At 38.4% G+C, this 15,511-nt stretch overlaps 1 protein-coding gene across 2 annotated transcripts in view; it reads left to right on the forward strand.

Moving 5' to 3' along the window:
* ADAMTS3 (ADAM metallopeptidase with thrombospondin type 1 motif 3) overlaps positions 1-15,511 on the forward strand; it is a 308,238-nt gene that overhangs the window by 13,577 nt on the left and 279,150 nt on the right. For both annotated transcript variants that reach the window (XM_049886045.1, XM_049886046.1), the window contains exon 3: positions 8,269-8,675. In XM_049886045.1, the coding sequence (XP_049742002.1) occupies positions 8,269-8,675 (407 nt within the window). The remainder of the gene's footprint in view (positions 1-8,268; positions 8,676-15,511) is intronic.

Raw genomic sequence — 15,511 nt, forward strand, 5'->3', positions numbered from 1 at the left:
GGTGTCTAGTGGCATAGTGGTTAAGAGCTACAGCTGCTAACCAAAAGGTCAGCAGTTTGAATCCACCAGGTGCTCTTTGGAAACCCTATGGGGCAGTTCTACTCTGTCGCTATGAGTCAGAATCGATTTGATGGCAGCGGGTTTGGTTTTGCTTTTTGTTGTTTTCAATGGGACTAGAATTAAAGGGATTAAGTTGAGAGAAATTTTAAAGGAAAAATAATAAGGTGTGCATGATTTTATATGGGGGTGAATTTGAAAAGAAGTTACTTTTCTAGCATGGGATTTGAAAGAATCAGTACATCCTGAACAGAAATAATGGAGTGAGGAGGGAAAGCTGAATACTCAGGTGAAAAGGTAAAGCTTGGTTTAGATATATTGAGAGTAAAGTGAGAGTAAAATGTTATCCTCAGCAGAGAACTGACTTTAACTGTCCCTTTTAGGTTTCAGTTTAAGGGAACATCTTTTTTACTTTTAACCTGTTTTTTTTTTTTTTTTTACTGACAGCTTATTATGTACATGATACCATTTTAGGACACAGTTGTGTAAAAGGATCAAAAGCCTCAGAAATGATTAAAGTTGGGGAACCATTAGGAAAGCCTAACATGACTGATATTGAAATAGAAAGTCTGGCTAGTTCTAAGGTCTTTAAGTATGTGAATATAGAATACTGCCTCCTCAAATGCTTTTTTACGTAGGTTGTATATATTATTTGTGTGCATCTGTCTGGATGTATATATATATCAAACATGCAGACATGAACATTGCACTAAACAATGGGCAAATCCCACCTTTGTATTCAACTGCCAGGTAAAGATCAGCGTGAATCCAATCCCCAAAACTTAGAGGTTGATCCAGTCCTTACCTTCCCACTTCTCCATCTTTGTCACCAGCTGCGTACATGGCACACTCTCTCTGACCCTAGCCACCTGGAGCTAGGTCAGAGCTCATAAGTTAAAAGGACACCGTCCTTCAGTCCAGCTACCCTTGTAGCACTTCTCTGATTCTAGCCACTTGGAGCTAGGTCAGATTTCACAAGTTGAAAGGGCACCATCCTTCAGACTGTCAAATAGGCAGACACTAGCTGCAAATTTGGGGAGTCCATGTGACACCTTCACTTCTGACTTGCTGGCCACAAATTTGGGGCTGCTTTCCCACTACCCCTTCAGGATGCCCAGTCTACGCTCAGAAGTCCACATAACACCCTTACTTCCTGACCTGATGGTTCCTGCCGCCCCTTTGGGTTCTATAATTCACTGGAATGACTAACAGACTCTCATGGAGAGTATACCATACTTATGACTACAGATTTATTATAGCTAAAAAGGATACAAATGAAGAGACACATAGGGTGAAGGACGAAGGCCACCTTGCTTCGGGTAAAGCTAGGTCCTTTATGCCACACACATATACACAAGAATGTGGCTATTTCATGCAGCAGGAAGAGGAAGAAGCATTAAGTTAAACTCTATAATGATGAATTGATTTCAGTTTTAAGAGAATTCTCTTATGATAATTGTTCATGTTATAATTAGCTTACAAGTGGAGATGTGAAAATACTTTTTTCTTTGGGGTAGTGAAGTTTCTGAGAATATCCTGAATAAAAACATACTCCTCTTACCTGCCTGAGTTCTGAGCAAGTTAAGAAATTTAAAAAACAAAAACCAAAAAACTAAAGATGGAGGTAAAATATATTTTACAGAGAAGGCCAGCGCAAGACTTTAAATTTGATAGGCAAGTGGGCTGTCTGATAGTGCACACTGGCCTTCTGGGCTAGGGCAGGGCCTGCCCCTGCTGAGGTGGAAGAGATCCTGTGCTGCTTCTCAGGCTGGTTCCCAGGAAGAAGAATGAGGAGGGAGGTGCTGAGCTTTGCCAACATCTTATTCTTCCCAGATTTAACAGTCACATAAGTCATTCTTCTTCACTGGGGGAAGAGCGAGTTGAGGGATGGAGAGATGTCTGAGTACTCAGAGAAAAATCTCTTTTCCCAGAGAGTAGCAGCAGGTTAACTCAGCAGGTGCTTCAACTCTTAAGAAAAAATAATTTATTTGATATGGCATAATTGTAGGACAAGGATTAGATGATTTATTAAGGTCTTTTTCTTTTTAACCTGTTTAGTTATAATTCTATGGTTATCCAAAAGCGATTGCAGAATTCGGGCTAATTTCCCGCTGCTTTCTAAGGATGAGAAGCTCTATGTCTGCCTCCCAGGATATCTGTTTTAATGATTAGATCCATTTCTTCTTCTTGATAGCTTAAAACATAAGACCCATTTTTTTGAGGATACTATGAAATGTTTGATTTACAGGTCAGCAGAAACTGAAAAATACATGAAAGTTTTGTAAGCAAAATGTCCGGCTTTATATGATAACTTGAATAGTTTGCTGCCATTGACTGCTGAGTGGTAAAATTACTCTTTAGTAAAAAAGGGGACACACGCTAAGTTTAGATACCCATAGAGGCTCCAAGTGTTCTCATCCCTTCTTTCATTCACAGATATTTACTGAGCGACCTCAGGTTCTGTTTTTGGCACTGGGGAACTGTAGTGAAGACACCAGATAAAAATCCCTACCCTTATGAAGTGCATATATGTTAGTAGGTATAAAGAAACAAAAAAAATTTAAGTAAAATTTATAGTATGTCAGATTGTAATGAGTCTTGTGGAAAAAAAAAAAACTCAGGAGGGGGTGAGGATGATAAGATGGTTACAGGTGGTCAGGAAAGACCTCACTGAAAGTCACATGTCAGCAAATACCTAACCTGAGGAAATCTACAGGTTGAGCCTCGTACCTGATAGGGGAAGATACTTCTGTCCGGTTAAGGAAACAGCAAGCATAAAGACCTTGAGGTGTGAGAATTCGCAGCTTCTGGCTGGAGGGCCATGTGAGCCCTTTTACTGTGAGTGGGATGGGAAGCCAATAAAGGTTTTGAGAAGAGTGACATAATCTGAGACTTTAAATACTCTGGCTCTGTCTTGAGGACAACCCATAAAGGGGAAGAATAGAATTAGGGAGGACAGTTATGAGGCTATTTCAAAACTGATATGATGGTGGCTTGGATGAGGGTGGTAGCGGTGGAAGTGGTGAGAAGTGTTCAGAGTCTGGATATATTTTGAAGGTTGAGTCAATGGAGTTTTTTAAAAGATTGAGTTTGTGGTGTGAGAAAAGCTAATGGTGCTTTAGTCGAATTTTTGGTTTGAGCATCTGGAAGGGCAGCATTGCCATTTACTGAGATGGGAAAGACTTTGGAAGGAGCAGACTTAGGGGTGGGAAGATTGGGAGTTTACTTTTCGAAATGTACAGTTGAGACACACAGTTAATATCCAAGTGGAGGAAACTTTTAGGCAATTGGATATATAAGAGACAAACTGATGGGTGAGGCCTGGGCTAGAGATATAACTTTGTGAAGAGAGTATAGCAAGAGTGTATAGATGCAGAAAAGAAAAGTCTGTGGACCAGATTTGGTAGCACCTCGGTGTATAGAGGTAATGGAAACAAAGGGACCTGAGGTAAGGAGAATGAGAATGTTGACTAGCGAGGTAAGAGGAGAACCAGAAGAGAGTGCTGTCCTGGAAGCAAAATCAAGAAAGTATTTCAAAAACGAAGGAGAAATGAACTGGCTCAGATGCTACTCAGAGGGCAAATAAGAAGACTATCTTGGCTGTTGGCTTCAGCGTGGGGTCACTGGTGACCTTGATAAAGAGCACAGTTGGGGTTGGTTCTAGGACAAGAATGGGAGGAGAAAAATTGGAGACATATAGTCAGTCTTTTGAAGTATTTAGGTATAAAAGGAAATGAAGAAATGGAATATTCGCTAGAGGAGGATGTGGCATCTAGAGGAATTTTTGTTGAAGAGGGAAGGTATGATGGCATCTTTCTTATTTCCTGATGGGAATGATCTAGTAAAGATTTATAGAAAATTGATGAGGGAAGAGAGAGGATGATTTCTGATACTGTGAAAGCAGCAGAGAGGCCAGGATGTGGTACATAAGTGGAAAGTCTGCTCGTAGGTAAGATGGCAGACAGTTCATCCCTGGTAACAGGAGTACAGATGGCAGTAGCTTGATGGATCATTCTTGGGTAATTAGTGACCACAGTGTGGCTTTAGAATGTCTTCAGTCCCCTCTGCTGTGTAACTTATAATGACTCCCCAAAACCTTTACATAGCTACTGCTATGGCCCATCAGCCATCTCAGCTGACAGCTGTATAGTTTTAAATTTTAAAACTGAACAGGGGCATTATTTTAATGAGTAGCTTACTTATATTTAAATTAATAATAATAATATATATATATGATAAAAAAAATGATAGCTAATATTAATTGAATCTTGGTTAAGAGCTCAGCTGCTAACCAAAAGGTCGGCAGTTCAAATCTATCCGCTGCTCCTTGCAAACCCTGTGGGGTAGTTCTACTCTGTACTGTATGGTTGCTATGAGTCAGAATTGACTCGATGGCAACAGATTTTTGAGTTTGGAATATTTACTGAATCTTCTGCATAATGCCATTTAAAACCTCTCACCAACTATTAATAACTTCCAGTATACAATTGAGGAAAAAACAATCTAAGAGACAATCAAGAACTTGTTCAAGTCGACTTGCTGCTTTCTGACACTGTACTTCATTCCTTAACTATAAGCTGTACTGCTCTGTGGAAACAGCTGGGCCTGTAAAATATGTCATTTCTTAAGGCAGTAAATTAACATTGGATGTAATTCAGTTTGTTTATGTGATTGTGACCCGAGAATAAAAATGATTTTGGTAGCTTTGAGCTTCTCCACTCTGCCCCCTTTTTAATAAAAGACCAGAATTTAATAGCCTTTGGCAGAAATAATTAAAATTACAGTAGAGGAAAAATTACTTGACTGGCTATGGGTGGACAGAGAAGCATTTCTCTTGTGGTAGTTTTCTTTCATAAGTCAGATCTTAAATTAGAAATCTCCAGCAAGATATTTCATCTATTCTGAAGTGAATAAGAACATAGGAGCTTGGTCTTCAAAGTTGAAATGGTCAGAATTGAAATTTTCCTTTTACTGCTTGCTTGCTATGTGTCAGGTCTCTAGGCCTGCTTTCTCATTTGCAAAACAGGGGTGATAATACCAACCAACTGTGATTGTTGTGAGAATTAGAGACGATATATTACGAATCACAATGCACAGTGCATTGTGATTGTACTTAACTGTTGTTAGCTACAGTTGAGTCATCGTAAATCAAGTGGAACTAAATGCTGCCCAGTCCTGCTCCATCACCGTTATAAGTTGCAGATCAGACCATTGTGATCTGTAGAATTTTCATTGGCTGATTTTTCCAAAATAGATGGATTGCCAGGCTTTTCTTCCAGGTTTATCTTAGCCTGGAAGCTCTCCTGGAACCTGTTCAACATCATAGCAATGCCTAAGCCTCCACTGACAGATAGGTCAGTGTGCATGGGTGCATTGGCTGAGAACTGAGTCTGGGTCTCCTGCATGGAAGGCGAGAATTCTACCACTGAACCATCAGTGCTCCCATAAATGGCAGGTGGCTATGTAGCTCCTTTGTCTGTTCAGACAACTGCAATCCAGGGGCATAGGTAGTCTGAGAGGTTGTTAATGTGCTTCTTTTCTCCTGGTTACCTTGTTTCTTACCTGGAAAATCATTCATTCAGTTAAGTTTCAGAAATATTTCTTATGTGTACATTTTCAGGATGATTTATTATTTAGCATTAAGAAAGAGAAAGGTTCATAGAAATACACTGTCTGTATTTTGAATATAAAATTAGTACATAGAAAAATGGACTTTCCCAGAGAACCTAGGATATATGTCTTACTATGAGCATGAGGCTCTGAATATTCTCTTGGGTGTGGAGGAGCCTCCCTGCATTCTTCCTAAATTTTCTTGTTCTCCAGTCACTTAATCCAGGCATGAGTATATTGTCTAGACTTTGGTTGTGTGAATTCCCTAAGTGAAGCTGGGGAATCCATATAATGAAATTAAGCGTTGCTTCCTCCTTCCCTTGAAACAATAAACTTATGGCTGGAGAAGAGTTATAACTGAGATTATTGGTGTAGCCAGACTCTCATAGGTCTTGGGTAATATTTCTATTAAATCATAGCGTGTAACAATAGAGACAAAGCAAAGGTTCTTTGGTTACCTGTATTACTAACTTACTAAGTAATGGTACAAATCTAAAAATGACAAGAGACCCTGGCATGTATCAGAGTTTGTATTAGGTGATACTGTGGGAATACCAAGTTGAATGGGAAGCTCCTCAAGGAATTTAGAGTTAATTTGGGGCAGCTTTTTTTTTTTTTTTTTTTGGTCAGTCGATGCCGAAGGGCTTGATTCATCCCTTGCTGTGGCAACTTTCCCTTCTATCTGATCCCATGACACTTATGTTCATTCCCTAAATTTTTGGATTCTTTCTCTGAACTAAAATTTACAAAAATATTCACCATGGATTCACTTATAAGGGAGACCAAATCTCTGTGTCTGTGCGTATATACTAATGCCTAATGTCATTTGCTCACTATGACATATTTGCTCACTATGACATAGAAAGCCCACAGAGAAGGGCTTGTGCTGCTGCTGCTGCTAATACCAGTGTTGGAGTCAGGCTTCACTTTGCTTTCTTCTGCTACAGTCCTCACTCCTTCTCTGCCTAGAAAATATTTATAAGAGTGTTACTTGCACTATGCATTTAATAAAGTGAGATGCTTTGTTTAAATACATTGGTCATTTGTTGGTGGCATGATGATACCGAACGTGCACTCAAGGAATTCCTAAATTGCAAAATGCCTTCATATTTCTGCTGCTACCTTACAGATTGCTTAAGGTATTTAAAAACCAGGAAAATAATAAAAACATAGTGATTACTTAAAGATACTTTAAGAGCGTAGGTTATGGGTCCATTTATGGATCTCATACTCTAATTTATTGACTAAAAGCCTGGCAAAATTTCTATGTATGAACCACGTAATTTTTTTCAGGGCACTTGAATGCACTACAGGACTAGTCTTGGGCTAGAATTGTAAATTTCAATTTGTGTCCTTTGCTTTTCCTTTCCATCTTCTTTTTTCATCCCTGTTGCCCTACTTTATTCTCCAATATCCACTGTCTTCTGGCTTCAAAATAATTTCTCTTAAAGGGTAAACGGTTCATTCATAGTGTTATCTTTCCTATTTATATTTGCTTAGTAGAGACAGTACTCACATTTGGCAAAGCTCTAATTGTGAAATTAAGTTTAACAGGTAAGTAGCCACCAATGTTACAAGGTGGGCCCCAAATACATGTTAGTATTCAGCGGGTATCTGTGCCATGTAAGGAATATGGTGCAAAATGAGAATAGCATTCCCTCTTGATTAACTACTACTTGCATATATTCAATTTATAGATAATTATGCCTCCTTTATCATGCTCTCATTTTCTAAAAATAGTCTGTGATTTATAGGGCATGTCATGGCGTATCAGAATGAGTGTATAGGCTTTGGAGTATAACTTGGATTCATAACTGACCTTGGATACATACTCTCTCTGAATCTCAGTTTCCACACTTATGAAGTATGGTTGTTAGAGTTGTTATGATGGAAATAATGCCATAAAATATAAGTGTATAAATAAGCGCCATAAACTACAGGTGCATGGTATATGGAATGTAAGGTAGCGTTTATATTAAATATAAATCCTAGGATTTCTACAGGGAAATAATGAAAGCAAAGAGGAAAAAAAATTCTCTGACCTTATAGCAGCTTTGTTAAAAGTTTGTAGAAGATGTCAGTTGTGTCAATAATAAGTTAGTTGGGGTCATACCATGATTTTAAGGAAGCCAGATGTAGTTTATAGAAACTTATATTCATGTTCTCAAACAGATAAATTTGATATGAATGCACACATTTTGATAAACTTCCTTTAAGAAAAAAAAAAAAGATTGAACACAAGCCAACCCCATTGCCGTCGGGTTGATTATGACTCATAGTGACCCTATAGGACAGAGTAGAACTGCCTTAAACAGTTTCCAGGGAGCACCTGGTGGATTTGAACTGCTGACCTTTTGGTGAGCAGCCATAGCTCTTAACCCACTATGCCACCAGGGTTTCCTTATTGAACACAGTGCTGCTTAAATGCTTTTGAGAAATGATTTAAGTTCTCAAAATATAATACTTACAAGATGATTCAGGAATATGACTGTTATACATACTGAAGTATAATTTTGTAAACTGGGCACTTTATTCCTATGCTATGTCCTCTTGTGTTTTCTTGTTGCACAGAGTTCTATAATTCTATTTTTCACCCCACAGATTTACCAATAAAGAGACATAGAGAGTATGAGCTGGTGACTCCAGTCAGCACAAATCTAGAAGGACACTATCTCTCCTATATTCTTTCTGCAAATCACAAAAAGAGGTCAGCAAGGGACGTGTCTTCCAACCCGGAGCAGTTGTTTTTTAACATCACAGCATTTGGAAGAGATTTTCATCTGCGACTGAAGCCCAACAATCAACTAGTAGCTCGTGGGGCTGTTGTGGAATGGCATGAGACACCTCTGGTTCCTGGGAATCTAACTGACCCCATTAATGATCATCAACCAGAAAGTGCTTCAGAAAGGATCTGGAAAACAGAGCCTTTGCAGACTAACTGTGCTTATGTTGGTGACATCATGGACGTTCCAGGAACCTCTGTTGCCATTAGCAACTGTGATGGTCTGGTAAGACTCATTCCCTTTTGTGTGTATATGTGTGTAGGTGTTAGGAGTACTGCATGACTTCAGCATGGTTTGGAAGGTAGAGGTGGAAAGGGAGCCTCATGATTATATTTTAAGCTCAGGAAAAAGCATTAGAAAGCTTTGACTCTCTGTCAAAGATGTGTGCTTTGGCTTAATTTATGACACGAAGACACCAGTACTGCACGAAACAAAAGAAAACTGTTTTAGCATTTCTTGTTTATGTTTTCACTTGTGTTACATTGGGGAATTTTATTTCCTAAGGCTTGCTCATTCCAGTATTTGAAAATCTGTGATTATGCTAATAATTTCTTTTAAAGCTTTCTGAAACTTTAAGACTCCTCCAAAATGATAGTATTTCACTTCTTGTGTGGAAACTTTGGATATTGTCTTAAACTATTTCTAAAGCAGCTTTTAGCATCACACCAGAGTGGTAAAGTGGGAAATGAGCAGATCGGCTGACAGAACCTGTCTAAATAACACTACTTTTTTGAATATGAGATGCAGTTCTCTTTGTATGGTGGCTATTATTCGCTTTTTTCTTTATTTTCAAATAAAATGCATTTTTTTATGTTGCTTTCAGTTTTGTGGTTGAGGCCAGTACTTATTGACCTTTCTTTACATATTCTGCATATGTGAAAATTTTTTTTTGGTTTGTATCTCCAGATATATGAAAATTGTATCAGTGTTTATGCTTCTTCTATTCACAGTCGACTCCAAGTCTTTGTTCAAAATCGGCAACCATTTTTTTTCTTTCTATGGTTGTCAGGCTGCTGTTTCTTGGAAGCTCAGAGCTCTTCCTTTTGTTTTCTCATCATTTCTGTGAGTTCTTGAAATATTCCTCAAATTCCAACTTATAGTTATTCTCCTTTGGCTGGTCGACCAACGATCTCTAGACTGTTTTGGTGTTGTCTGTTTTATGCATAGGCCCAACCCAATGGAGTTAGGTGCCGTATGCTTTACCAAGTGCTGTTGAGTTCATTATGTTTTGGACTTTATTTTTGTAGTCTTGTATTGCCTCTCGATGTTCTGTATGGTTCTTAAAACCAGTACAGAGTAAAAAAAAAAAAAAAAAAAAATACCTGTAGCAGGTGCAAAATGAACTCCTTTAGTTCTTAATCCATACCCTCATATTGGTGCTGACCTGTGTTCTGGGGTTTAAAAATGTACTCAATCTCTCAAATTCTTCCAATTTTACATAAAAGATTGAATAGGTCTGAATTAAGTAAGTAATCAAATTTAAAAAATGCACTTTCTAGAAAGAAAGACTAATTTTTAAGTATTGACTGAGGGAACTTTGGTTCAGTGCCACTAAGATATAAAAGATGTCACTTTGAGGACTAAGGTGTGCCCGACCCAAGCCATGGTATTCTCAATTGCCTCATATGCATGTGAAAACTGGACAATGAATAAGGAATACCAAAGAAGAATTGATGCCTGTGAATGATGGTGTTGGCAAAGAATATTGAATACATCATGGACTGCAAGAAGAACAAAATCTGTCTTGGAAGAAGTACAACCATAACACTCTTTAGAAGCAAGAATGGCTAGACTTTGTCTCACATACTTTGGCTATGTTATCACAAGGGACAAGCACCTGGAGAAGGACATCATGCTTGATAAAGCAGAAGGTCAGCAAAAGAGAGGAAGACCCACAACGAGATGGATTGACACAGTGGCTTCAACATTGGGCTTAAACATAGCAACTATTGTGAGGATGGCGAAGGACCGGGCAGTGCTTCATTCTGTTACGTAGGTTCACCATAAATTGGAACCAACTCGTTGGCACCTAATGACAAGAAGAAGATATAAAAGGAAATAAATTCTATAAAATGATACTGTTTTAGAATGCTTATGGGTAAAATATCTTGAGTATAATTTTTTTTCCAAATTCAGTGTCATCTTTATCTGAAACATTTCTCATTACCCTAATAAGCAGAGACTAGTCATAACAATTGTGAGAGAAATCTGGGACATGGGTGTTTTAAAAGTTCACCAAATCTACAGACACTGTCTGGACAATAATTATAATAATAACTGCAAAGTCCAGGCTGTTAATGTTTTTTAAAAGTAACATTTAGCATGTTATTGCTGTTGTGACTCATTGTGACCCTATAAGACAGTGCAGAACTATCCCATAAAGTTGAGTATAAATCTTGATTCAGCATTGTTTTTCAGTGTTTTAGTGTTAAAAAATCATGTACCTTTTATCTTTTAAGTTACCATTTAAAAATTGATTTAAGGAAGGAGAAAGACAAGGCAGTTACTTTAATGGAATAGCAGAGTGATTTATAAACCTGACTTAGCAGTAAGTGTTTTTCTTACCGTACATGTCAGTTTATCTGGGGCAATAACAAGCTGTTGTAAGAGGAAAATAGGTATAAAATGTGCATGAACATTAGTTATTATGATTATTTAATTTCTCATTTTAAGGTTATTGTTACTGATATACGTGTCTATATCATATATATACACACTTACACACATATGTATATATGCAACTTGTTCGCTACAGGTATTTATTTGCACCATTATTTATTTAAAAATATTTGAAGAACAACTGAATAGTGCCTGTCTGCCATTACTGAACATTATGATGAAAGATTCTGTAGAAGAATCTGATCAAAAGGGAAAAACACAGAACAGAATTTCAAATTCTCAATGTAATCTAGACTTTCTGGAACCATTAAGGCTGGATGAGTCCCCAAAACCCTCGCCCTGAGATAGTCTTTAAACCTTAAACTAAAACTACCCCCTGAAATTTTCTTTGAACCAAAAAAACAGCTTATTTTAATTAGTGAAGTATGTCTGCTTTGGGCATTGCACTCTTTTAAAGAATTATCTGTGTGAGAGCAAATTGACAATGGCAACTTGAAAGTTGAATGGGAAGCTAAGGTGCAGTGATTTTGAGATAATTGTGAAATACAGTGGGAAAGGATAGCGAGAATGTATTACAAATTGAAGAATATAACCAATGTCAGTGAATTGTACATGTAGAAATTGCTGAGAATGGTGTATGTTTTACTTGTATACTTTCACCAAAATTAAAAAAAAATTGTAAGAAACCAATTACGGGCTAAGCACTATTCCAGATACTGTGAAATGGTGAAAAAAAGGTTTCCATCCTCATGGAGCTCAAAGATGTTAAGTCTACCATAGAATTTAAGTGTCATTACTGTATGTATTACATAATATATACAGAAGATATATTCCTTAACTACTATTTTTAAGTTACCACCAAACCCACTCCCGTCGAGTCGATTCCAACTCGTAGCGACCCTCCAAGGAGTTTAAATTAGCATACATATATTTGTTGTTGTGTACCGTTTAGTTGATTCCGACTCATAGCGACCCCACATGACAGAGTAGTACTGCCCCATAGGGTCTCCTAGGCTGTCATCTTTATGGGAGCAGATCACAGGTCTTTTCTTCCATGGCACCACTAGGCAGATTCGAGCTGCCGGCCTTTTGATTAGTAGCTGAGCTCGTAACCATTGCACCACCAGGGCTTCATCCATCCATCTATCTATCTGCATGTCTGTCTACCATCTATCATCTATATAATCTATCTAATCTGTCTACCTGTCTAATCTATCTCCTCTCTCTCTATATATATATCCATTCACATATATAAATATATATAATATTTATAGTCCTGCTTAACTTAAAAAAAATAGTGGTTAAAGAAAATATCTTCTGTGGAGATTGTATGAATAGGACAGATTTTCTAAGCAGAGATGCGTGGCCCAGACCCTGGGATAGATCCAGGAGAAGGGAGGGCCTGGAGTATACCTGGCAGTGCTGACTGTGATGGCATGCACAAATGGAAGTCTCTTGTAGAGTTTCCAGCTCAAAGCAGCTGTGTGCTAGGAGATAGAATGCAGATTATGGTAGGAAGAGAAGCAGGGTTATGGAGAGTGGGTGGTTGATTGTCCAGATCAACAAACTGGAGAGATAATACCAGCAGTTGCTGAATCAAGGTAGGGAGGCTCTGAATATGAAGCAGAGAGAAGGACATAGGGCAGCGTCTTTAATCTTGAGAACATTCCATTTATTAGTGACACAGCTTACTCTATTAAGCTGGGGAAAAATTCCTAATATTGCAGAATTGCATTGGACGGGGTAAGCAGAAATGAAGTGAGAAATTTAAATTGATAAGAATGTGAAGACATTTGCTAATTAGCTGATGGCTAAGTCTTTTTTGTTTATTTAACTTGCTATGTAGCGATTAAGCTTGACCTTCACATCCTCTGGCCCTTTCTTAGGAAGGGAAGTAGGGATACCCAGATAACATTGACTGCTGATGATTAACCTGATGGGAATAAAGCCCTGGGAGACTCTGGGATTCTAATCAAATCCAAATTGCCCTAGTAGAAAGTACCAAAAAAAATTCATTGCCATGGAATTGATTCCAGCTCGTAGCGACCCTATAGGACAGAGTAGAACTGCCCCCAAAGGGTTTCCAAGAAGCAGGTGGTAGATTTGAACTGCTGACCTTTTGGTTAGCAGTTGAGCTGTTCTTACCCACTGTGCCATCAAGGTAGAAAGTACAGCCACTAAAATGCTGATGGGAAAATCCCTGTGCAGCAAGAATGTAGTTAATTTATGATATGGAAGAAAATGCTATTGAAGCCCTGCCTGGATGGGAAATTTAACATTTTTCAATTTGGTTAATTTTAGATTGGGTTTAGAAGGGAATCCAGTGATCTGATCTGTACATGCCTCCTTTGAAGCAGTTACCCATAGGGAGTTGATGTGGGTATTTATTGTTCACCAAGGTTGGAAGGTTTATAGCAAGGGTCTATCTATAATGAAAGTCCTTACCCCTTTTTTCTCTAATGCTACATTGTAGGATGCTATATGATTTTGAAATTGGAAGAACACCCAGACAGAATTAGTTTGTGTTTTTAAAGTGCCACAAACCAGTGCTACTCAAAGCATGGCCCACAGTCCCAAGATAAATACAGAAAGTGAGACTAAGCATTTAGAAACTTGTATAGCAATTTGACTGAGTAGTTGTATGTGTGCTGGCTTTTGTGGAAAAAAAAAAGGGGGGGGGGTTGGTATTTTATGTATCTTTGTTTTTCATTTTAACTTTTTTTTAATAATTTAGTTTTTTATTACATTTTACAAAAATACCAGTCTGGGAAAGATTGGGGGAGAAAGAAGCTATTTCTTTACCACAGATAGTTTGAGAAGCAAGCAGTGATACTTAGCTGGTTTTACCCACTCTAGACAGCAGAAACTTGGCTAAAGTAGACAGATAAAAAAATCGAACCAAATCCATTGGTATGTTGAGTCGATTCCAACTCATAGAGACCCTATGGGACAGAACAGAACTGCCCCATAGGGTTTCCAAGGAGTGCCTGGTGGATTTGAACTGGTGACCTTTTGGTTAGCAGCCACAGCTCTTAACCATTACACCACCAGTGTTTCCAAAAGTGGTCATAGAGTCTATCTATTCCAGATAACTACATGAAACGATTGCAGGAAAGGTACTTTAACATAGACATTAATGAAGAGGGCAGAAGAATGTCTTGGGTAACACTTGCAGAGCCATGCTCTAGAATGAGACCTAGTCATGATAAGCGTAACAACGAAAATATTATTCAGTTATTATTTCAGGTCTTCGGAAATCAATATCAAGCTCAGAATTCTGCACAAAGTAGTTTGACAGTGGTTCTTGCTCATTGTGGCCAAGAACAATATCTGTTACTGTCTAGCTTTGACCCCTTCCTGTTCTCTGCCAGGATTATCACTTATATCATTAGTTGCTGTGGAGTTCACTCCAACTCATGGCAACACTATGTAACAGAACTAAATGTTGCCTGGTCTGGCAAGCACCATCTTCACAGTTGTTAGTAATTTTCTCTTGTGATCCATAGGGTATTCATTGGCCAATTTTCAGAAGTAGATTGCCAGGCCTTTTTTCCTAGTCTGTCTTACTATATAAAAGGCCGAAGCCAGTGCTGTCGAGTCGATTCCAACTCATAGCGAACCCTATAAGACAAAGTAGAACTGCTCCATAGAGTTTCCAAGGAGCGCCTGGCAGATTTGAACTGCCGACCCTTTTAAAAACCGGTACACCATAGGGGACCCTGCTGGTATTTGAAATACTAGTGGCATAGCTTCCAGCATCGTAGCAACATGCAGGGCACCAGAATAGGACAAGCTGACAGATGGGTGGTGACTACTTTATTCTTGCTCTGGTATGCCCTCCTTAAAAAAAAAAAAAAATTTTTTTTTATATAGACAAGAATTATTGAGATATCCGGTCATAGAATTGCCCCTGCTTTGTGACAACATCTGATCCAGAGCAAAGCCCTACTTCTTTAGACCCCTCCACCAAATTATTCAACCAAAGTCCAAGTCCTGTTTTAGGGTCTTTCAAAAACCCTTTTACTGTGATGTCCTGCCATTCTGTCTGGGGTGCCTTCTTGTTCCTTGCAACGAGTAATGAACCAGCTTGTCAACTGCAGATGTGTTCCTGGTGGGCACTGATATGCTTTACCTCTGCTTCTACATCTCTGAAACGAGAGTCTCATGGTCGAAAACCAGGATAATGACAGGCATTTCATACATTTCTTAGTGGGAAGACACTGGTAGCTTAAAATCCCAGTTGAACATATATTTCTTGGCTACACAGAGCATTTCCTCTGTAAATTTCTCCTGCATGTAGGGGAGGCTCCCAATCATAACTGCATAACCAGTTTGTGCCCACAAATTTGCGGTCTACAGATTTGCCAAAATAAAAGATTGTTTAGGTTAGTAGCTCTATGTCATGTAGATCATAAGATAAAGAAGGTGAGCTTATCTAGACT

Source organism: Elephas maximus, chromosome 5 (genome assembly GCF_024166365.1).
Source record: "Elephas maximus indicus isolate mEleMax1 chromosome 5, mEleMax1 primary haplotype, whole genome shotgun sequence".
NCBI classification, from domain to species: domain Eukaryota; kingdom Metazoa; phylum Chordata; class Mammalia; order Proboscidea; family Elephantidae; genus Elephas; species Elephas maximus.